At 42.3% G+C, this 24,277-nt stretch overlaps 2 protein-coding genes across 3 annotated transcripts in view; one reads left to right on the top strand and one right to left on the bottom strand.

The window, feature by feature from the left end:
* nme7 (NME/NM23 family member 7) overlaps positions 1–6,479 on the top strand; it is a 110,846-nt gene extending 104,367 nt beyond the window's left edge. For both annotated transcript variants that reach the window (XM_078409248.1, XM_078409249.1), the window contains 2 exons: positions 3,235–3,342; positions 6,287–6,479. In XM_078409248.1, the coding sequence (XP_078265374.1) occupies positions 3,235–3,342; positions 6,287–6,319 (141 nt within the window). In that variant the 3' untranslated portion in view covers positions 6,320–6,479. The remainder of the gene's footprint in view (positions 1–3,234; positions 3,343–6,286) is intronic.
* LOC144598804 (sodium/potassium-transporting ATPase subunit beta-1-like) lies at positions 6,360–22,941 on the bottom strand. Its single transcript, XM_078409250.1, has 6 exons — positions 22,381–22,941; positions 20,343–20,471; positions 19,316–19,471; positions 15,141–15,325; positions 13,998–14,081; positions 6,360–7,441 (listed from the first exon to the last, which is right to left on the bottom strand). The coding sequence occupies exons 1-6, from the start codon at positions 22,478–22,480 to the stop codon at positions 7,178–7,180; spliced, it is 918 nt and encodes a 305-aa protein (XP_078265376.1). The 5' UTR covers positions 22,481–22,941; the 3' UTR covers positions 6,360–7,177.
* Between the last annotated feature and the right edge of the window lie 1,336 nt (positions 22,942–24,277).

The following is a 24,277-nucleotide window of genomic DNA, read 5'->3' as shown; positions in this document are numbered from 1 at the left end:
GACAAAAAACACAAACGGACTGCAGGTAAGCCGCAGCTGCTAGGGCAGCGCAGGCGCCGTGGAGAGACTGAACAAGTCTTGTACCAGTCATTTTATCCTGGCCTTGAATAGTATAGGCTGGGAAACACTTTGAATGAGGGCTCAAAGGTACTCCACTGGCTCAAAAACACTTCCAGCAATTTATAGTATTTGAGTCACAATGGTTACATGCGGATTTTACATTTTCACGGTAATTCGTTTTATCGCTGCAAAAATTGCCTCGCTCTGCCCAAGTTATTTTTCCCATATCCTCTGAAAATGGGTGCTTTAAATTATGGCCAAATCCGTCATGACTCTTCTTATAACCTATTCTCTTGCACTCAGCTTAGTTTACAAACACCCTCTTTTTATCTTTGCTCAGGCCAGTTATGCCTTGCAATCTAAACAATTCCTTTAACTAATTGCCGTCTCTCCTATTCTGATTTTTAAGCCACCTCTATTAGGTAGCTCTCATTTTTCATAATTCTTGTTCAGTTAGCAAAAAACTTCAGTTGACCATATTGCAAACTTTCCCAATGTTATAAGTTTCCAGAGAATCCTTCATCAACCTCATAGTGAGACGAACGATGTCTCTGATGACCAAGTTCTTTTGTGCTGCTTCCATGATCCCAATTTCTTATTTACTCTAGCTATGTTTTCACACTGTATCATTCCATCAAACAATCTGCATCTTTCATCCTGTTGTGAATCTTCTATCATAACCCAGCTCCTCTGAACCACATTTTCAGCACCCCAGGAATTGAACTTGGAAAAACTCTCAGTCACCGGTTATCAAAAAAAGATGGCATCGCTTTTGCTGCTTTCTTAGTCAGTGGTGGACCTCCAAACTCACTAACGATGGAGAATTCAGTGATGATGGCATTTACTGTTTGGTAGATGGCTGGATCTTTTTGCAGTATTGGTGGTCGATGCTCGGTATTTATATGATACAGATGTTACTTGCAATCTAAACCTGGAGATAATTCTGATTGCTTTATTTAATCTTTCAAGGTGTGACGAAAGTAACTAAATACCAGAACTGTCAGCAAACAGCCCTGTATCTACATTAAAGATAGATTGAAGGTCGATGTGGAAGATGTAGATGTTTCAGCTAATACCACTGCCCACAAGATCTTCTGGCTCTGTGCCAGTGCTATAGTGACCAGCTGCCAACAGCTAATACCATTTATTTTATGTCAATTGTGATTCCAGGTCCCAGAGAGGATTTGTAAATTAAGTATTTTACTAAGGCTTTTGAGAAGGTTTAAAATCAAGTCCTTCTGTGAAACCTAAACTGTGTATTGAAACAGCAGTATTCCTCCATGGCAGTGTTGATTACTCCTTTCATTGCAAGACAATTAGTAATAGAATTAGATTCAAAGCTTTTTGCTGCACATGTGACAATAAAAACCTAAAACCTCAGTCAGTTGGAACCATTCAGTTGAAATGTATAAACTCAGACTGTAGAAATAAATGTATGGTGAGAACTGTGCACAGTAGAGTGAAATCAAGAATCAAGCTTGGGCGAAAGTTAGAAACTGCAGATGCTGGTTTACAAAAAAAGCACACAAAGTGCTGGAGTAATTTAGTGGTCAGAGAGCATCCTTGGATGAACATAGGTACAATAGACAATGGACAATAGGTGCAGGAGTAGGCCATTCAGCCCTTCGAGCCAGCACCGCCATTCAATGCGATCATGGCTGATCACTCTCAATCAGTACCCCGTTCCTGCCTTCTCCCCATACCCCCTCACTCCGCTATCCTTAAGAGCTCTATCCAGCTCTCTCTTGAAAGCATCCAACGAACTGGCCTCCACTGCCTTCTGAGGCAGAGAATTCCACACCTTCACCACCCTCTGACTGAAAAAGTTCTTCCTCATCTCCGTTCTAAATGGCCTACCCCTTATTCTCAAACTGTGGCCCCTTGTTCTGGACTCCCCCAACATTGGGAACATGTTATCTGCCTCTAATGTGTCCAATCCCCTAATTATCTTATATGTTTCAATAAGATCCCCCCTCATCCTTCTAAATTCCAGTGTATACAAGCCCAATCGCTCCAGCCTTTCAACATACGACAGTCCCGCCATTCCGGGAATTAACCTAGTGAACCTACGCTGCACGCCCTCCATAGCAAGAATATCCTTCCTCAAATTTGGAGACCAAAACTGCACACAGTACTCCAGGTGCGGTCTCACCAGGGCCCGGTACAACTGTAGAAGGACCTCTTTGCTCCTATACTCAACTCCTCTTGTTACGAAGGCCAACATTCCATTGGCTTTCTTCACTGCCTGCTTCCTTTCATTGACTGATGCACTAGGACACCCAGATCTCGTTGAACTCCCCCTCCTCCTAACTTGACACCATTCAGATAATAATCTGCCTTTCTATTCTTACTTCCAAAGTGAATAACCTCACACTTATCTACATTAAACTGCATCTGCCATGTATCCGCCCACTCACGCAACCTGTCCAAGTCACCCTGCAGCCTTATTGCATCTTCCTCACAATTCACACTACCCCCCAACTTAGTATCATCTGCAAATTTGCTAATGGTACTTTTAATCCCTTCGTCTAAGTCATTAATGTAGATCGTAAATAGCTGGGGTCCCAGCACCGAACCTTGAGGTACCCCACTGGTCACTGCCTGCCATTCCGAAAGGGACCCATTTATCCCCACTCTTTCTGGTCGGAACCCTTCTTCAAACCCTTGGACAAAAGTTGATAGGAAGTGAAAGACACATCTTCACCCCATGAAATACAGCAATTCAAAAAGGAGGCTCCCCATTACCATCTCGAGAGCTATAAGGGTTGTACAAAATACATTTGCCTAGCCAATGTTAGCTCGATGAGGAGAGCTTTGAGAAGTGTGTACTGGATCTACACTTGGTAAGCTAAAAATGAATTGCAAACCTGTTGAAGCTGCAAGATATATCTGTGTTAACAGTAAAAGCAGTACACAACAGGAAAATAATAGACAATCCCATGACCAGTGGATCAGATAAAAGGTTTGAGTAGTCATGTCATAATCATGTACAGTGGCCAATTATATGGCAAATAGGAGACAGTGTGCCAAAAATATTTCTGCATTGGTCAGAGTCCAGTTTCTGAATGGGCCATCTTTGTACAAATGAAGAAAATTCTGAAGCTTTTTTAAAGCAGGGCTAACAAGGACAAGTTCTATATCTGCCTCTGACCTAATCCACTTTTAATTTTGTAGGAAATAGCTCGTCACCTTCGACCTCACAGCTTACGTGCCCTCTATGGAACATCTAAAGTTCAGAATGCAGTACATTGCACAGATCTTCCAGAAGATGGTGGTCTGGAGGTAAGGAATAAAAGCTAATGTACAAGAGCAGTCTTTGAATAAGTAAAATGGCAAATTTTTAATTACAATTTAATCTTGGTCAGATTTCTGGGTTCTGTCCCAATCAGTATGTATATACTGAAATATTTTGTGTTTAAAATCTAAAATGGTCACAGGTTTCTTTCTGCAGGTAGATCAGTAGGGATATGCCTTTGTTTATTCAAATGTATTGAATAGAGTTGCAATGTGAAGTGATTAATACCCATGACATGGGAATCCTAAAAATGGCAGCAGCAAAATTAAAAGGTTTATATTCAAGAGCCACCTCATGACTAAAATTATAGTTTAAAAATAATGCAAAATAGCTGCAAAGATATTTGTCTTCCAATTATGCTTTAGTGTTTCAAGTTGCTGCAGTTTTCAATTGTTCCTCAGTGTTACTAATGCGCAAGGGATGTGGAATAGGATATACTTGTTTGGAAGAGAATGGCTTTATTACAGACAGTTAGCATGACTTTGTGCACTGCAGGCTGTCTTGTTAATTTGATCTTTTTTGTGGAATTGTTGAAGGTGATCAATGAGAGGGCAGTGGATGTTGTCCACATGGATTTTAGGAAGGCATTTGATAAAGACCCAATTAGTAGGCTGATACAGAAGGTTAAGATGCACAGGATTAACAGAGACCTTGTCAAATGGATTCAGAGACCTAGGACATGGGAATGGGAAGGAGAATTAGTGTCCAGCAACCAGGAGGATTAGAGGGCATTAGCGACAGGGACAGATTGGACAGGTTGGATTGTTTCCTCAGGGATGGAGGTTGTAGGACGACTTGATAAAAGTATAAAATTATGAAGCGTATAGATAAGATAGACAATCAGAACTAATCTTCCAGAATTAAATATTAAAGTATTAGAAGGCAAAGTTTAAAGTGTAGGGTCCCCTCCCCCCCCCAACACTACCACAACCAAGCATGGGTAGATTTTAAGTTTCCCCAAAATTACTGCCTCAATCATGCAGCCCAGTGTACCATTAAAGGGCTTCCTTAGCATTGATAACTAGTTAGCTATTTCCTATAGCCAGGGGGGTGGTGAATCTGTGCAATTCATTACCACAGAAGGATATGGAGGCCAAGACATTAGGTATTTTTAAAGTGGAGATTAAGTTCTTGATTAGTAAGGGCGTCAAAGGTTACAGGGAGAAGGCGGGAATCAGGCATGATCAAACAGCAACGTATACTGTGAACCAAATGGCCTGATTCTGCTCCTGTCTTATGACTCAGAATTACTGAGGCTCACTACAGAGTTCCTGTTACTTCAAACAGCTAGACATGTAAATATGAAAGTTAATACCAGAATATTTAATCTGCTGTGCTGAGGGTTAGACAATAGACAATAGGTGCAGGAGTAGGCCATTCAGCCCTTCGAGCCAGCACCACCATTCAATGCGATCATGGCTGATCACTCTCAATCAGTACCCCGTTCCTGCCTTCTCCCCATACCCCCTCACTCCGCTATCCTTAAGAGCTCTATCCAGCTCTCTCTTGAAAGCATCCAACGAACTGGCCTCCACTGCCTTCTGAGGCAGAGAATTCCACACCTTCACCACTCTCTGACTGAAAAAGTTCTTCCTCATCTCCGTTCTAAATGGCCTACCCCTTATTCTTAAACTGTGGCCCCTTGTTCTGGACTCCCCCAACATTGGGAACATGTTTCCTGCCTCTAATGTGTCCAATCCCCTAATTATCTTATACGTTTCAATAAGATCCCCCCTCATCCTTCTAAATTCCAGTGTATACAAGCCTATTTGCTCCAGCCTTTCAACATACGACAGTCCCGCCATTCCGGGAATCAACCTAGTGAACCTACGCTGCACGCCCTCAATAGCAAGAATATCCTTCCTCAAATTTGGAGACCAAAACTGCACACAGTACTCCAGGTGCGGTCTCACCAGGGCCCGGTACAACTGTAGAAGGACCTCTTTGCTCCTATACTCAACTCCTCTTGTTACGAAGGCCAACATTCCATTGGCTTTCTTCACTGCCTGCTGTACCTGCATGCTTCCTTTCAGTGACTGATGCACTAGGACACCCAGATCTCGTTGAACATTCCCTCTTCCTAACTTGACACCATTCAGATAATAATCTGCCTTTCTATTCTTACTTCCAAAGTGAATAACCTCACACTTATCTACATTAAACTGCATCTGCCATGTATCCGCCCACTCACACAACCTGTCCAAGTCACCCTGCAGCTTTATTGCATCTTCCTCACAATTCACACTACCCCCCAGCTTAGTATCATCTGCAAATTTGCTAATGGTACTTTTAATCCCTTCATCTAAGTCATTAATGTATATCGTAAATAGCTGGGGGTCCCAGCACCGAACCTTGCGGTATCCCACTGGTCACTGCCTGCCATTCCGAAAGGGACCCATTTATCCCCACTCTTTGCTTTCTGTCTGTCAACCAATTTTCTATCCATGTCAGTACCCTACCCCCAATACCATGTGCTCTAATTTTGCCCACTAATCTCCTATGTGGGACCTTGTCGAAGGCTTTCTGAAAGTTGAGGTACACCACATCCACTGACTCTCCCGTCAATTTTCCTAGTTACATCCTCAAAAAATTCCAGTAGATTTGTCAAGCATGATTTCCCCTTCGTAAATCCATGCTGACTCGGAATGATCCTGTTACTGCTATCCAAATGCTCAGCAATTTCGTCTTTTATAATTGACTCCAGCATCTTCCCCACCACTGATGTCAGACTAACTGGTCTATAATTACCTGTTTTCTCTCTCCCTCCTTTCTTAAAAAGTGGGATAACATTTGCTATCCTCCAATCCACAGGTTGTTGAATATGTTTCCTTATTAGTATATTAATACCAGTCCATTTCAGAAATTAAGCTGTATACAGTCCACTGTAAGTTAAGCACTTTATATACTTGGCTAAACCTTTATACTTTTCAGGTCCAGTATTTTTTCAAGATTTTGGATAATTGACAATGGCTAAATATTTCCAGAAAAATCCCACGACAATGGGTTCATAAGTTTTATTTTTCTGATGCTTGCAATCAAGTGAGGAGCACTGTTCTCCAAACAAGTTTACAGATGTTACATTGCATTTTAACATGAACATCCTACTGCATTGGTTTACTTCAAATAAAGATGATTTTACCAGTGACTTTGGTATCTTTTATACATTACACTTTGCAGAAAAATTGTACAACTGCATAAATATAAAATCTTTCACCATACAGGTTAAAGCATTCAAAGACATGACGTGGTGGCTCCAGCAAACAACCTTTAACTAATCAAAGTAGCTTGACAATCAGACCCAGATCTCAACTTAGCTGTTTCAACATGTTATATTAAAACCAGTCACCTTGCACTAATGTTGCCAAAAGAAAAAGCACATTCTCCTACCCGCCCACCCTCCTGACCAAATAAAAAGAGTGCAGTATGTTCATACACATGGGCATAACAGAAAAATGAAGTGCCATTGCAATTTTCAGAGTATTTACAACTTGGAAAGCGAAATTTGCTTAAAAACTGCAACATGGCTTGAAAGACCAGTGAATGCACTACAGTACTGTACACTCAAACCCACACGAGGCACAATGCAGCAATACCCAAAGAACAAACACTGCTACACATTAGTGGAATTATAATTTACAGTAATGGGCAAACCCATGGCTCAAGTAGTATCATTTACAGTAGAATAAATATGTACTACTATTGCTTTTATTTTACATATCTAGATGCAGAAAGCTAGTGTAAAGCACACAGATTAAGTGTAGGTCCCATATGTATGAGTTTGTTCAAGACTAATTTGTAATATGGGGCAAATTCTGACTGTTATCAGCTTTTAACCTCAATTTTGACTTCAAATCGCCCCAGTGAGCGATCTTTTTCACTATATTCAATATTTTCACCATAGACTTTACACTCGATGCGCAACTCCATGTTATACGTAAGGTTGGTGAACTGAATACCAATCAAGGGTTGAAGGTATTTTTTCTGCAGACGCTTGCCATAGTATGGATAGTACTGCAAAGGAAAGCCACCAATTCCTCCCAAGCCAAAGAATTCCACATTTCCAATTCTGCGTCTGTCTTCATCTTTCTAAACAAAGAAATTCAGCATGTTATAAAGGGAAATTAACACGCGAGTCATGTAGTGAATCATTCAAATTTAGAAGACAGAGTACTGAATAAGCAGAGGCATAGATGTGTTGAGAACAAATAATCAGTTCTTCCCTCCAACACATTCAGAAAATTAGATGAAACACCATGGATGTTGATTTGTTAGCTCAACGATGAAGTGTCTGCTTTCAAGACGACTGGTACTTAGGCATAAAAATTTAATGTTCTACAAAGCTATTTATCACACTGATAAAATGGTCCACACTTTCGACCACAGCATTAAGACGTACTTCAACATAGTGATGTAGAATAATTTCAGCCTCAAGGATTTCTCTAATGCGTAATGCTATACTGCTACGCTCCACACTCAAACCAGTTCCCTATTGCTCAAAAAAGATCAATGTTAGAAAATCCTTTGATTGAATAGTCTTGTTTGCCATTGGCTCAAGGTAGGGTTCCTACTCATGACTAGTTGCAACTGAAGGGAAATGTTCGACCTCGCATTAATAGGGAAACATTAAACACACTTCTAAAAATACCTGTGGCAGGAAAAGAGCAGACTTTTGGCTTGATGCCAGCATTTAAGATTGGACCTAAACATGTATCCCATAGAAGATTGTTTCCATCCTAAGCCACAAGGGACCGTGACTATCCTGTGATCGTGCCCATGAAAGTCCAGGCATACGGCTAGGAAATCTGGATTTACGCTGCCCTCAAAGCCAATTTCCCAATAAAGGATGTCTGCCCATAGCATAAACTCAATTCGGCCCACTTGTCTGATTTGTAACCAATCATGAAACTGAATCCTATAGAGCCCTAATTTTCCATGGGTAACTCAGCTCTCAGGTTATAATCCTGCAACAGCTCAAATCTGTATAAGCACAGCAGTCCCCATTCAAAATTAATGAGAAGTCAGCTGCTGGGGGGGAAAAAGTGTTACTCAAATTCTTTAAAAGCTTAAAACAAACAATTGAAATGTTATAAGTTTATTTTAACTAGTTTAAGCTTAATTTTCTAAATATCAAAACCATTCAAACATTCCCTGGGCCTGATAACTGCTATCCACAGCCCAGTGATGGATTCTAGCTGTTAAAAATATCAACTAGTATTGCCAGTATTTCAAGCTCAAATGAAGAGTTGCAGCCAGGTTCCCTGCTTGAACCATGAACCACGTAGGAATGCAGTGTGGTGCAAAACTGTGATTCATTGAGGACAATGCAAGACTGACTTCATAATTTACAGCATTGGCCATCTTAAGTGCGTACTCCTCAAATGTGCAAGCATCAGCCACAAAAATCTCAACTTTGGAACCACCATTGTACTTAAATGGCCAGCTGATTGCAGGTTGGATATATTCACAGTATAGTTGGGAGGTCATGTTGCAGTTGCATAAGAGATTGGTGAGACACCATTTAGAGTATTGTGTTCAGTTCTGGGCACCATGTTATAGGAAAGATATTGCTAGGCTTGAAAGGGTTCAGAGAAGATTTACAAGGATGTTGCCAGGACTAGAGCGAGAGGCAGAGGTTGAGTAGGCTGGGACTCTATTCTTTGGAACAGAGGAGGATGAGGGGTGATCTTATAGAGATGTATAAGATCATGAGAGGAATAGATCAGGTAGATGCACAGAATCTCTTGCCCAGAGAGGGGGAATCGAGGACCAGAGGATATAGCTTCAAGGTGAAAGGGAAAATATTTAGTAGGAATCTGAGGGGTAACGTTTTCACACAAAGGATGGTGGGTATATGGAACAAGTTGACAGAGGAGGTAATTGAGCCTGGGACTATCCCAACGTTAAGAGTTAGATAAGTACAGGGATAGGATAAGTTTGGAGGGATATGGACCAAACGCAGGCAGGTGGGACTAGTGTAGCTGGGACATGTTTGCCGGTGTGGGCATGTTGGGCCGAAAGGCCTGTTTCCACACTGTATCACTCAAAGACTATACTCTAATTGTGTTTTCCCCAAAGGGAAAATTGATAGGAGTTCCAGCTGGCTCATTAAAAGAAAATCATTAACATTTATTCTGATACTCGAGATGGCAATGTCAAGAGGAAAATAGTAAGAATTCCTCAGAAAATAGCACGAATCCCACATATGAAATTCCAAGGCACATGGAGTGCATTGGACAATAAAGTGCAAGAGTACACTTTTTCAGAAACTTCCTTACAGTCTGAATATATTCCAACAAATCAGCCTCAACAACTCAAGTAAAATCTGAAGATTTTTACTCATCACTACCTTAAATCCTACAGAAATCATGCCTACAGTTCTGGATTTTCATAAGGAATAATAGAATTAGGCCATTCAGCCCATCAAGTCTACTCCACCAATCAATGATGGCTAATCTATCTCCCTCCCAACTCCATCTTCCTGCCTCCTCCCCATAACCTCTGACACCTATACTAATCAAGAATCCATCTATCTCTGCCTTAAAAATATCTACCGACTTGGCCTCCACAGCCTTCTGTGACATTCACCACCTTCTGAATAAAGAAATGTCTCCTCATCTCCTTCCTAAAAGAACATCCTTTAATCTGAGGCTATGACCACTGGTCCTAGACTCTCCCACGAGTGGAAACATCCTCTCCACATCCACTCTATCCAAGCCTTTCACTATTCTGTATGTTTCAATGAGGTCCCCCCTCATTCTTCTAAGCTCCAGCAAATGCAAGCCCAGTGCCAACAAATGCTCATCATAGATTTATTTACCTACTCATTTCTGGGATCATTCTTGTAAACCTCCTCTGGACCCTCCCCAGTGCCAGCACATCCTTCCTCGGATATGGTGCCTAAAATTGCTCATAATATTCCAAATGCGGCCTTACCAGCGCTTTATAGAGCCTCAACATTACATCCCTGTTTTGTATACAAGCCCTCTTGAAATAAATGCTAGCATAGCTTTCTTTATTACCGAATCGACTTGCAGATTAACATTTGGGAAATCTTGCACCAGCACTCCCAAGTCCCTTTGATTTCTGGATTCTCACCCCATTTAGAAAAGTCTACGCCTTTATTCCTACTACCAAAATGGATGACTTCACACTATATTCCATCTGCCACTTCTCTGCCCACTCTCCCAACCAATCCAAGTCCTTCTGCAGAGCCCCTGCTTTCTCTACACTACCTGCCCCACCACCTATTTTCATATCACCCGTAAACTTTGCCAGTCTTCAATCCCCTCGTCCAAATCGTTAATATACAACGTGAAGAGTAGTGGCCCCAGCACCAACCCTTGCGGAACTCTTCTAGTCACTGGCAGCCAACCAGAAAAGCCCCCTTTATTGCCACCAGCCAACCTGCTATCCATGATATCTGCCCTTTGATAATATCTGCTCATCTTCCTAAGCAGCCTAACGTGTGGCACCTTATCAAAGGCTTTCTGAAAATTCTACGACTAAAGGCAATGTACCCTTAACAAACCCCTCGGAACCCTGCACATTTAAAATAAGATCACCTCTCATTCTCCAATGATTTTATGCCTAACCTGCTTAACATTCCTCAGAAAACATGTTCATCTCAATAATCATACCAGTGAATTTTTCCCAAATAACAAGATCAAATAGCATCTCTGATGTGATTTTGAAGCCTTATGGTTATTCTAATACCTTACCTTGTTTGTACCCGATGCCTCTTGCAAAAGAGCAATCTTGCTATTGCATTCCTAATTTTCATTGTAGCTCCATGTTAGCTTTGTGCACCTCACTCAGGCCCCTCAATCTATCAATATTTTGCTTTTCCATTTGTCATATTAAAGTGGATAACCACAATTTCCCACATTATCCTCAGTTTTGTCCTCAAATTACCCATAAAACCCTAGACTGTACACACCTCACAAACACATCACCTATTATCTTTACACCAAAGGCAAGTGTGGCTACAATACCCCAGTCCATTTTTCACAAAGATTGAAAACAGGTGACACGGTGGCCTCACAGCAGAGATCTGGGTTCAATCTTGACCTCGGGTGCTGTGTTTTTCATGTTCTCCCCGTGACTATATGGGTTTCCTCCTGGCGCTCTTGCTTCCTCCCTCATCCCAAAGTGTAGGTTGACAGATTAATTGGTCACTGTAAATTGCCCCTTGTGTCTAAGCAACTTTAGAATTACAGGAATTGATGAGAATGTGGCGAGAATAGAAAAATGCGATTAATGTCGAATTAGTGTGATCGGTAGCTGATGCTTGGTGCTAAAGTGTTCATTCCATACATGTTGTATCTCCCCATGATTGTCTTGCCTCAGCGCTGATTAAAATGGTATTCCACTAGATACAGTATGCAACCTGGTAATGCCCCATCAGCCTAAAAGTTTGCTAACCAATGGTATGTGGTGTTGTCAAATACCTTTAAAATCCAGCAAATTCCTATGCACCCTGCTTCTTCGATCCACATCTTTAAATTTAATACTAATAAATTTAAAGAATCTTTCTATTTCCAAAACCCTAATGTATTATTTAAATGTTCTGCTACTAAATAATGGTTCTAGCATTTCCTCTGACAGATAGAGCTAACTGGCCTCGTTTTCTGTTTTTTTTTCTGAGTAGGGATGTTACATTCAGAGCTTTTCAACATGCTGAGACCATTCCAGACTAAAGCAAATAATAAAAGATAATTTATAAATACTTCCATTTTTTCCTTGGATACAATCAAATCTAGGAATCATCAAATGAATGCATTTCAATGCTCATTCCTATAACTCAGCAGGACTGGCAGCATTCTCTGGAGAGAAGGAATGGGTGACGTTTCGTGTCAAGACCTTTCTTCAGACTGATGTCAGGGGAGGGGGCGGGACAAAGAAAGAATGTAGTCGGAGACAGTAAGACAAGTGGGCGAACTGGGAAGGGGAGGGGATGGAGAAAGCAAGGGCTATCTGGTTAGAGAAGTCAATGTTCATACCGCTGGGGTGTAAATTTCCCAAGCGAAATACAAGGTGTTTTTCCTCCAATTTGCACTGGGCGTCACTCTGACAATGGAGGAGGCCAGGACAGAAAGGTTGGATTGGGAATGGGAGGGGGAGTTGAAGTGCTGAGCCACCAGATCAGGTAGGTTAAGACAGACTGAGCAGAGGTGTTCAGCGAAACGATTGCCGAGCCTGCACTTTGTCTCGCTGATGTAGAGAGGTTGACACCTTGAACAGCAGATGAGGTTGGAGGAGGTGCAAGTGAACCTCTGCCTCACCTGGAAAGATTGTTTGGGTCCTTGGATGGAGTCAAGGGGGGAGGTAAAGGGCAGCTGTTACATCTCCTGCGGTTGCAGGGGAAAGTACCTGGGGAGGGGTAGTTTGGATGGGAAGGGACAAGTTGACCAGGGAGTTTGAGGGAACGGTCTCTGCGGAAGGCAGAAAGGGGTGGAGAGATTGGAAGATGTGGCCAGTCCCGACGGCTGTTGAGGTGGAAGGTGAGGACAAGGGGGACTCTGTCCTTGTTACGAATGGGGGGGAGGGGGAGCAAGAGCAGAGCTACAGGATTATCGAGGAGACCCTAGTGACAGCCGTTTATAGATGTATGGGCGCAGATGCAGCATAAACAGAGGAATTGGGAGTAGGGGATAGAGTCTTTGCAGGATGCAGGAAGGGAAGAAATGTAGTCAAGATGGCTATGGGAGTCAGTAGGTTTGTAGTAGATGCCGGTCAATAGTCTGTTTCCTGTGATGGAGACGGTGTGATCAAGAAACAGTAGGGAGATGTCGGAGATGGGCCATGTGAATTTGAGTACAGGATGAAAATTAGTGGTGAAGTCGATGAAGTCAGTAAGTTCTACATGGGTGCAGGAGGTAGCACCAATGCAGTCATCAATGTAGCAGAGGTAGAGTTCGGGGATAGGGCCGAATTGGAGGAACAGCACCTCATATTTTGCATGGGTAGTTTACACCCCAGCGGTATGAACTTTGACTTCTGTAATTTCAGATAGCCCTTGCTTTCTCTCTCCATCCCCTCCCCCTTCCCAGTTCTCCCACTAGTCTTACTGTCTCCGACCACATTCTATCTATGTCCCGCCCCCTCCCATGACATCAGTCTGAAGGGTATCGACCCAAAACGTCACCTATTCCTTCTCTCCAGAGATGCTGCCTGTCCCGCTGAGTTACTCCAGCATTTTGTATCTACCTTCAACTTGCATTCAAAGTCTAATGAGGATGATAACAACCAGATTTTTAGTGATGCTGGTCAAAGGATAAACAGAATAAGGTCCTGTTCTTTCTAGGATACCCAACAGATCCTAGCTGTCTAACAATATTTGAAGGATCCCATGGCATTGTTCAATTAAGACCATAAGTATTCCTTGTGCGAACTGCAACCAACCAACCAAATCAGGTTGACAGTTTTAATCTCATTTTGATGCTGATAGATCAAGCAGTTACTACATATCTATCTATCCAGAAATTAGTTGAAAGGCTTGTGAAAATAATGCTTTCCAACCACAATGGTTGCCTCACATTAAGCATTGGCATGTTAAGCAGTATGCAGACCAAAGTTTATTCGTATCATAGCTAACTAGAACATAACTATTGCTTTCACTTTGCTTTGAAACTAAATCACTTACCTTTGCTTCGCAATGAATAGGAAGAACAAATTCATTATAATTTGCTTGCATTGCTTCACGAAGAGTGGTGTCATTTTTTGGAGGCTAAAAGAAAAACAAACAAATTGCATCAATTTTTTTTTTAAATCACTCGTAACAACTGCATGCTGGTATCATTTGATTTTAAAAATGACTAACAAAGCAATTGTCAATGAAAAATAACCCGCAATTCCACATTACGAGAAAATGCAGACTGATATATACTTCATTCCCTTTGCACAAACAGCATGGTGCCCTTACATTTCCTGTTGAAGTTAAGGACTTTGAGTTACACAAAGTTGTAGCAACAGCTTTATTGCACTTTTTAAAACATTTGTCCATCCAATACCAATCCACATTTCTGGCTGAGAGTTATGAACAACCTCATTCGTTCAAACGGTCGTTCTCTCAATTTCAGCAAGACAAAGGAGACTGGTCGACTTCAAGAAGCAAAGCAGTACACATACCCCAGTTTGAACTGACGGCACTGAAATAGAGATGGTTGAAAGCTTAAAATTCCTAGGAGTATATATCACTAGCACGCAAAAGTGTTTCACCGTACCTCGGCACATAATAAACGAAACTCACTGTATAGTTGTTTTTTCTCCGCTAAGGTAAAACGCTTTGTATCTATTTTCTGTCCACTTTCTCTTTCCCATTTTCCTCCATTACTGATTCCTACAATCATTCTGATTTTTTTTCACCTCAATTTCTTTGCTTAATGAGACAAACAGTAGATACAATCACCCCACAAAGGACTCAGCTGCCATGAGAAGCTTGCACATCAAACAGAAGCGTGGAGAAAGTTTAACACCATTCTCTACAGGATACTCTGCATTAGCATGTCATCAGTAAAATAATAATCCTCTGACAATGGAAGTACAAATACTCCAAATGAGAATAGGAGTACAAAATATTTTTTACTTTGCTAAATGGTGACAATAATACCTCAAATAAACTGATCTGAATACCAAAAGCTATTTCAAAACATTTTTGTTGACAATGTATTTTGTAGCTAGTTTTGACCCATTATAGTTTCAGTACACACAATCCTACAAATCATCTAGAAATAACCCAAGTTTGTCCATTTTGTTTTAATATTTTCATTTACCAAAGGAATCATACCTTAGGATAGTAACCAACGATCCTGTTGAGCTTTGCAACCAAGCATGGTTTTCCTTCTGCATAGCCATAAGAAGGATCGTCTATTCCAGAGCAATTTTTAAGCCATTGACGGAGAAATTTGCAAACTCCCTTACTTCCTTGCGAATCATCTAATGGCCCTCTAGTGACGTAGTCTGCTGGAGTTTCTAAAGGAACAGATAATGTAAAATTATTGAACAATGCATTTTACAGCAGAGTTAAAATCCACACAACCAAAATACTGTGTATGCTGTATCTCCCCGTGGGTTTTCTCCGAGATGTTCGGTTTCCTACCACACTCCAAAGACGTATAGGTATGTAGGTAAATTGGCTTGGTAAATGTAAAAATTGCCCCTAGTGTGCAGGATAGTGTTAATGTGCGGGGATCGCTGGTCGGCGCGGACCTGATGGGCTGAAGGACCTGTTTCCGTGCTGCATCTCTAAAACTAAAATAGACCATAACATAATCCGCTTTAGCAAAAAAACTGGGCTCATTTGAAAGATAAAAATGTTTTCCTCTCATTCTGTAGTTTAAAAAAAAATTACAAATTGAGCTTGCTGCCCAGGGAACAAATGACAGCACATATTCAAATGCATTCTCCTTGACTAAACACTCATTGTCAAAATATTCTACACAATGAAGCATATGACAACTACAAGAATATTACCAGATATCTCCAAAACTATTCCTGTATATTAAAAAGCTCTCAATTACATTCTTTCCACTTCCTCATACTTTGATACCTCTTGATAACTTCACTGACAAACTTTCATGCGGTTTAAACATGTTTTCCCTCCTGCAAAAGATCATACGGCTGAACTCCTTGCTAGGTATGAAAGTAAACCGCAAATTTAAGGCCAACCTCCTGAAGCCGTAAAAGGGAATTGGAGAAATTATTAATGTCCAAGAGTGTCTACAATCACAAGAGAAAATAGTTCTGTCTGCTCATCAAAGGATCTGTGGAAGGTTGAGAAAAAAGGCGATTCTAATACATTCATCTGGGAAGTAAAAGATGATATCATCACCGTACTAATTATCAAGAAAAGGCAAAGGCTGGCACACATGATATTTGAGCATGGATACAATTTTTCCAAATTCATAAATTAAAAAGGCACTTCTTGTCAGAATATCTTGTATCCCCCCCCCCCTCAACTCCATTAAAAAAACAGAATACCCGTTTTCATCAAAAGGTTCCAGGATCTTGCTGATAAAAGCAGCTAGATGTGGTGTTGTGGAGTGGCTGGGGAAATGTGACGAGGACAGAATTTTTTTCTATGTCATATCTTGCCCTGAGATTCTGTGCTTGTCTTGACTGGGACTGTCAAGCCTACAAGGATCTCTTCAGAAAAGACACTTTAAAGTGTGCTTACTGGTTCATGCTTTTAGGATCTACATTTTTAAAAATCCTGCTCAAACCAAGGCATCAAACAACAAGAGCGCAGAATCTCAGGGCAAGATATGAAATAGAAAAAAATGATTGGCAAGGCAAGGTTGTGCATCAGCAATCTACACATTAACATGTATTATTTGGAAAATATTTGCTTTGACTGTCAATAATTTAATGTAGTTACTTTCCAGTAATATATTTTAATACTCAATGACAACAATGAGTTTAAAACATGTGAAACCAAACCAAAGGGCAAAAGAAAAAGTATAAAAATTAAAAAGTCAAAGTGTATCAGTTTTTTTGATCTTCACAATCTGACATACAAAAACAATAAATCAATACCTGATGTTCTGTCACCACTAATGGAGGAAATTAAGCTGGCAATCTGTAATTTGCAATCCATAAGCAACACACTTCCAAAACTGTAGTCATTAAAGTAAACATGACCGCTAGGGCAGTATTAATAATAAACTAGACCAAATGGAGCCGTTGGGTCCAAACCTCTCCTACATTGGTGCAGCACCCCCTCCTCCCCCCAATCCCCCCCCATCCACATCCCCTTCACCCCAACCTCTCCCTGCCCTATCTCTCCCCCCCCCCCACCCTCCCAGCCCCCTCCTCCCCTCCTCGGCCCAACCGTGGAGCCATTGCCGGGCGTGCCCCTGTGGCTGTGTGCCAGCAAGGGGGGAGAGGGGAAAAGCAGTACGTCGGCCACGTTTCTCCTGCGGAGCCGAAGCGTCTCCTGCAGCTTGGCTGCAATCTGTGGCGGGGAACGGGGGGGGCATGGACCCGTTGCCGGACGGGGACTGTCTCCAGGGGCCGTGGAAGGGTGGCGACTGAGGGGCAAATGAAGTGGAACGTGGAGCATTGTGACGTCATACGCTGAGGAATTTCAGAAAATGGGTTAGAAAGTGAATTTTTAAACTTTAAAATGTCTCGAGCTTTAGAAATGTAGGTTCAATTTGAATGAGTTGAGACATATGCCCAGGAAAACGGTGAGTAACGTGGTGCAAAAATGGTGGCGCTATGGTGTGCCGTTTTGGCTGTGCGAAGCATAAAAGTTATGCTGTGGTCAAACACACATACATACGGACAGAGTTTTAGTAATATAATAATAGAAATAGATGTTAGTTTTGCAGAGATAAGTGGCAAAAGATCTTGATAAAATAGGATCACAGTTTAACAACCAATCCAAAAGGCCATGTTCAATGCTGGGAAGAATTTGAATTAAACCATACTTATGTACCAAGCCATTCAAATGCCTGTGATTTTGCAATCAGCAGCAAATGAACAGCTGTTTATTATACTTGCACATCCCCACACAAGGGAGTTTGCACTTACACTTTGCAGTAATTAAAAATCCATTTTAGCACACATCCCTCTACTGGCAATGTGGAAACTGTAAACAAGCATTCCCCACCCCTGAAGCCCCCCTGGAACCAATAAAATTGAATTTAAAAACAAGTCTGAAAAAGTGCAAATTAGTATGTACAATACAGCTTTTACAATAGAATGGAAATTGTCAGTATTTCTACCCAGAATTTAGTGCAAGTCATGGGTTGCGACAGCAACACGCTACACTTCAGGTGCAGAGTTGAAAAATGTCCCATTTTATTATCTTATTTACATGACAAAATTTAAATGGTGTACACAAATACCATTATCTTGCTTGTACAATCCCAGCCAGTGAACTTATCTCTCCAGTATATTTTGCAATTTTATATTTCATTAGAACCAAGTGAGTTCCACCAAGCTTAGCCAGACTGGACAAATATAAAATTCACAAAGTTGATCATAATCAAACATTCAGCGAATTAATCACAAAATAACAATTCTTCAGACCATTGAGACAATGCTAAATATCTTGAATTGTTGTGAGTAGGTAAATCATAGTGATGAATTTAGAGGTCAAGTGTGAACGCAGTTTAGTTTAGAGATAAAGCACGGAAACAGGTCCTTCGGTCCATGGCAACCATTGATCACCCATTCACAATAGTTCTACATTACTCCACTTTTGCACCCACTCCCTATACCAAGGAACAATTTACAGAAGTCAATTAACCTACAAACCCACACGTCTTTGGGAAGTGGAAGAAAACCGGAGCAGCTGAACAATGGGAGAACATGCAAATTCCACATAAACAGCACCAAGAGTGAGGATCGAACCCTGGCCTCTGGCGTTGAGGCAGCAGCTCCACTAGCTGCGTTACTGTGCCACACTGCGCATAGCAAATGTAAAAGTAAACCTCACCCCTACCATACAATGTAATGTGACAACTCAGGGCAGGAAAGTGGAGGACGGAAAAGAAATGGGGGCAGGAAAACAGAAGTTGGTACAAGCTGCTTTTATCCTCCTGCTTAACATAAATTGTGCCCAAACCCAACACCCACTTGCATTAAAGTTGCTAGGCAAACTCTAAGTAAATGGACTATGACCATGAACGAGGAACACCCATGCTTAAAAAACCCAAAGATAATAACAAAGGTAAGGTTTTACAAGGCAATTAAACCGTTACAATTCATTTGCAGTGTGATGGGTAAACTGTCCCCTCAAAAAAAAGCTTCACCTTATATTTTACTGGCATCAGAATGAGTCTTACCCACAAGTTTGATGTTCTATTTACCAACACTGAACCAGTATCCCAGAATACCACCATTAAAACTCATTTTCATATTATGTCTTATGAAAATGTTAGAAAAACTTAACATTTTTCTATGTCTCAACATGCTATCGCACACTTAGTACACTAACATTTTCCCTAAACTTACCACCACAATCCTCAAAAGGAGTTCTGCCAACTTGATTTGTGTCATTGTAAATCTCTAAGAGCTTGTTCAGACCACTCACATATTTTTCATACGAGCTTGGGATTGAAATACTAAAGGAAATCTCTGTTTTTGTGGCATATGGAGTATGCGATAGACCTAAAAAGTTGAAATTTAAAGATAAAAATTAATTTGCTGAAATGAAACAATATTCAACTTTTAAAGTGTTTATGCTATGTAAAGCAATGGTTTATATGTTACTTGCAAAACTGAGGTAACTTAAACAGCAGCTGTGTACAAAAGCTCGATCTGCATTTTGAATATTTTACAGTAAGTGAATCATCTGTATTAGGAATAGTGAATAGTGTAGCTGCACCTTATTTTTACTGTTTCCACAGGTGATAATATTACATGTGCAAACATCAGGGTTAACTATTTGTAGCTCAAATAATGTACTACTTGCATAGCTTAAAACAGAAGAGGACAATTATACCCCAGGACTATCAACTGTTGAACTTTTTAAAACAAAGTGCTTTTTTATATTGCAAAGATTACATAAGATGCGTGTAAGCAACATAAGCACCTTTTAAGTTCTTAAATATGGATCAATGTATTGTACACACAAAACACCATGGCTTAACTCAAGTTATAAGTTGAAAGCTACAATGACTACATGAATGTAGAATGATTCACATTCTACATTCATGAAGAATATGAAATTCAATGAATACAATTTTCCCTTAAGCAGTCATTCTATTTTTCAATGCAATTTTTCAACATACAACGCTTTAAATGCAATTTATAAAGCTTGACTTTGGTGGAACAATACAAAAGTTCGTTTACATACACGTTGTTAAGTGACCTTCCCAGTTGCCTCTGAGCATAGTGGCACTGTGAGGCTCTTTCCACTGTGGTACATTGGAGTGTGTTGAATTGATATATACTATTAAAGCCCAATTACACATGGGTTCCCAATACACTTCCACAGTTTCCACCCCTTAATATATTTGAAAATATTGAAGTAATCAACCTGGAGGTGCAACTCTGTCTTGGTATTTTGGTTCGAAATCACTGATGGTGAGTAGCATTACTTGAATAGTCCCGATGAAGATTCCAGCGAGGCAGCCATAAAAGATCAAGTAGAATAAAAGTATCTTGACTACAGGAGGAATAATACAGAAAACTACATTAATCTTTAAACTTCAACTACGGAACGGTTATCTTTTTAACTACGTTAATCTTTAAACTTCAATTACGGAACGGTTATTTGATGTATTCAAATGCATAAAGGCGATTCAGGGTCCAAACGACGATTGAGTTCAACCTGGGGTTGTTTCATCATTGCCGTGAACACGCTCTTATCGCGATGTAATTTGAAGTTATGACTCTAGGGTGGGGAGGGTTATGAGCATAGGTTTGCCAGCGCTGGCACAGGTTCATTGTTTCCTCTAAAATTCACATGGTCTGCTTATGAGGAACATTCAACTGACGGCGTTTCAAGGGTTTTGGGGAAATTTCCACTCAAGTGCAAGGGAGAAGACGGGACCAACGGAATCAACACACATCCGACATACGATTGCAAGAATGTTTATTGGTACATAAAGAAACTAACTCAAACTGTAGTACAACTAAAACCAGGATAGTGCCGTCCGGCCAATACAGCGGGTGCCGAGCACGATTCTGTGCACGAATCCACCGAGTCGGGGGTAACCCAGTACATCAGTCTGAAGTGTTCCAACCCCAAACGTCGTCTGACCCGCTGAGTCCCTCCAGCACTGTGTATACATCGGCTGAGCAGCAGTTGCTGAGAGACCACCCCACTCCCCCCCCCCCCGTCCCTCCCCCAACCCCCGCCCCCCCCCACACCACACCCACCATCCGATCAAATTGTTCCAATATCTCTTCCCCCCCCCCCAATCCCAGCCCCTCCAAACCAAGAGGAGAGGGGGGGGGATTCCCCTCCACGAACTCCAGGAAGGCCGCACATCTCGCTCCCTGAACTAACTCCTATGCAATCCTACACAAGGGGCAGACCCGCCACCTTATCTTCCCTGTAGCCTTTCAGGGTCCGTGCCGCGCCCGGAGTCCTGTCCAGTTTGTAGTTTGCTATATTGCACAACTCTGTCCACTCTCTCGGCCCCCTTCCCCCACCAGGAGGCGAAATCCCACACGAATTCCGAAGCCCGCCACCTGATGAGTTTGCTCCATTACACCTCTTCTTGATCATACACCCAACTCCACACTCCCAGGGTGGGGAGGGCGGGCAGTGCCCACCACCCCATCCCAGGCGATCTCCGGAAGGGACGAAGAAGGGTCTCGACCCGAAACGTCACCCATTCCTTCTCTCCTGAGATGTTGCCTGACCTGCTGAGTTACTCCAGCATTTTGTGAATAAATACCTTCGATTTGTACCAGCATCTGCAGTTATTTTCTTATACTACCCGGAAGGGACTCTATGCCTACCGCGCCCATTCCAGGTCGAGACTGCCCGGGGGTACCCGTGCCCACCCGCAACCATGTGTGTCCACCATCCTAGGTGCCCGCCCGCCGCCCCTCCGGGAGCCGGAGACCGCCACCTTGAATAACCTTGGGACTGCGGAAACCTGTCGCTCTCCCTCCGTTCCCTCACACACGCCCCGACCCAGGGTCACACGACGCTCGCGGGCAACCATCACCCTCCACCCTGTCGGTGTTTAAAACGCCGACCACGTCCTCCTGACACACAGCGCCCGGGTTTCCACCCCCTCCCCCGAACACAATGTCCTTCACATTGACTTCTATTCATTTCGGAACAAACACGCCCGGCACACAGTCACGCACGTTACAGGAAGACGGAAGCAGGGTACCATTAACTGCTTCTCCCGCACACACGCTCCATTTTACACCCACGCGTTTGTCCAAACAGTTTCCAGGCCGCCTTCAAGTTACGTTTTAAAAAAATATATGCATAATCCGCGGACCATATGAACGAAGTGCACTGTTTGTTTCGATGGGGAATGGGAAAGGAGAGAGAAAGAGACATTAAAGGGATTGCAAATTACAAAGCGAGAGAAAACCGGGCTACTCACACCAACTGGAGCCGGTCCTGCCCAAAAACTGCTTCTTCTCCGAGTCCCACAGGAATTTCTTCCATCCTCCAGCGTCGCCCGTGGGCTTATCTTGTGACATCTTAGCGGAAAATCCGGCTAGATTTCTTCTTCTTTAGGTTATTTTTATTTTAGTTCTCCCGCCGTCCCTCCTTCCTTCCTTTTGGACTGTCGCCTTCGCCCTTGGAGCGGATCCGCCGCGCGCCCGCGCCTCGTTCAGCGACCGTTGGGGGCTTCGATTTTAAACGAAGCGCAACGATTGGAAGGCGCTCACTCACGAAGCGGTCGTAACCCGCGAGGTTGGCAGGCGGACTGTGCGCTCCCGAGACCAAACTTTACCAGGTATAAATATATAATTTTACACCCAGTTCCAGGGGAGAGGAAAAAAAAGGAGGGGAAAGGAAGAAGGGGTCAAAAGAAGCGTTGTGTTGAAGGGCGAGAGTAGCGAGAAAGGGAGAGGGGAACTCCAGGTGTGAGGAGTTTGGAGGAAGGTGAAGGGCTCCACGGCCCTGGGTTTTATCAGCTTCAGCTCCGCCTCGCCGCGTTAATGAGTGACCGCGCGAGCGAGGCCGACCGCCAGCCAATCAGAACCGGGCTGCCTTTGTGACGCCATCACGCCACGCTCCCACAACCACAACCCCCCCTCCCCCCCCCTCCCCGAGGTGAAGGCGCTTGGCGCCACCCTCCGTCGGGGGGAGGTACGAATGGGGGAATTGCTGCCGCAAGGACACATCTCACCCTAGTGCTGATTTATTGCAGTTTTGTGTACCCCTCCAAACACACACATACACATTGAGAGACGATTGAGATTTGGAAAAAAATCCACACTAGACTTGGAAAAGGTTTTCCGACTAGTATGCATTGATTTAATATTGACGTTCCTTGCAATAATATGTATAATGTGGTCGATCTTATCATTCAATCAGTAACGTGAACCCGAAAAAGAACGATTTATGTTTCTCCTTATCACGCCTCCCAGCATCGTACTTGTCTCCTTCACGAGCAGGTTTCAATGCACTCTCCCTTTTGTTTCAGAAAGGTTAACGTAATCGCCTCAGACTGCTCAGCCGTGGAGACCTTTAAGTTTAGTCTCATTGGCACAAAATGATAACACAGATACGTGTTTCCAATAAAACTAAACTTGAAATGCTGACATTAATAATCCAGTATTTTTAATCAGCAGCGCACATAAAAGGACTGGAATTGAGGAAATAAAATAGGAAATGAAAATATCAATTCACAGAGATCAAATTAAATTCCTTTTGCAGTAAATGGAGGAGCAGGCAGAAGTCACGACTTATTTTGCTTTCAGGCGGCGTAAAAGCTTTAAAATGACACTATAGAAAACGTCGTCACGCTTCGTGATCAGCTCTGGTCCTGCCCTTTCGTGTTTGCCCTTCAAAAAACTTACAGGCTGAAGCACGTGATTGATGCAGCTTCCGGGGGAAAAACATCCACACAAAATCACTTTCATATTCACGCCTTGCTTCTGGGCCCATAAAACGGTTTACAGATCCTTAAAGCAACAAGGGTGGGGAGGCTAAACCTTGCCAGCTGTTCTGCCCTTCAGAGAACGACGGAAAGTTACGTTGAGAATGCAGAGAAAGGAAAAGTGTTAGTTGTAATAGGATTGAAAGTTAATCCTGCTATCATGGGAACAGCTGGATTTCACTAGTTTAGTTTATTGCCACGGGTACCGAGGTACAGTGAAAAGCTTTTGTCGTGTGCTATCCAGTCAACAGAAAGACAATACATGATTACAATTGATACATGATAAGGGACTAACGTTTTAGTGCAAGCTAAAGCCAGCAAAGTCCGATCAAGAATAGTCCGAGGGTCACCAAAAGGTAGATAGCAGTTCAGCACTGCTCTCTGGTTG

Source organism: Rhinoraja longicauda, chromosome 12 (assembly GCF_053455715.1).
Source record: "Rhinoraja longicauda isolate Sanriku21f chromosome 12, sRhiLon1.1, whole genome shotgun sequence".
Taxonomy (NCBI): domain Eukaryota; kingdom Metazoa; phylum Chordata; class Chondrichthyes; order Rajiformes; family Arhynchobatidae; genus Rhinoraja; species Rhinoraja longicauda.
Note: the sequence above shows the minus strand (reverse complement) of the source record. Positions and strands in the feature narration are given on the sequence as shown.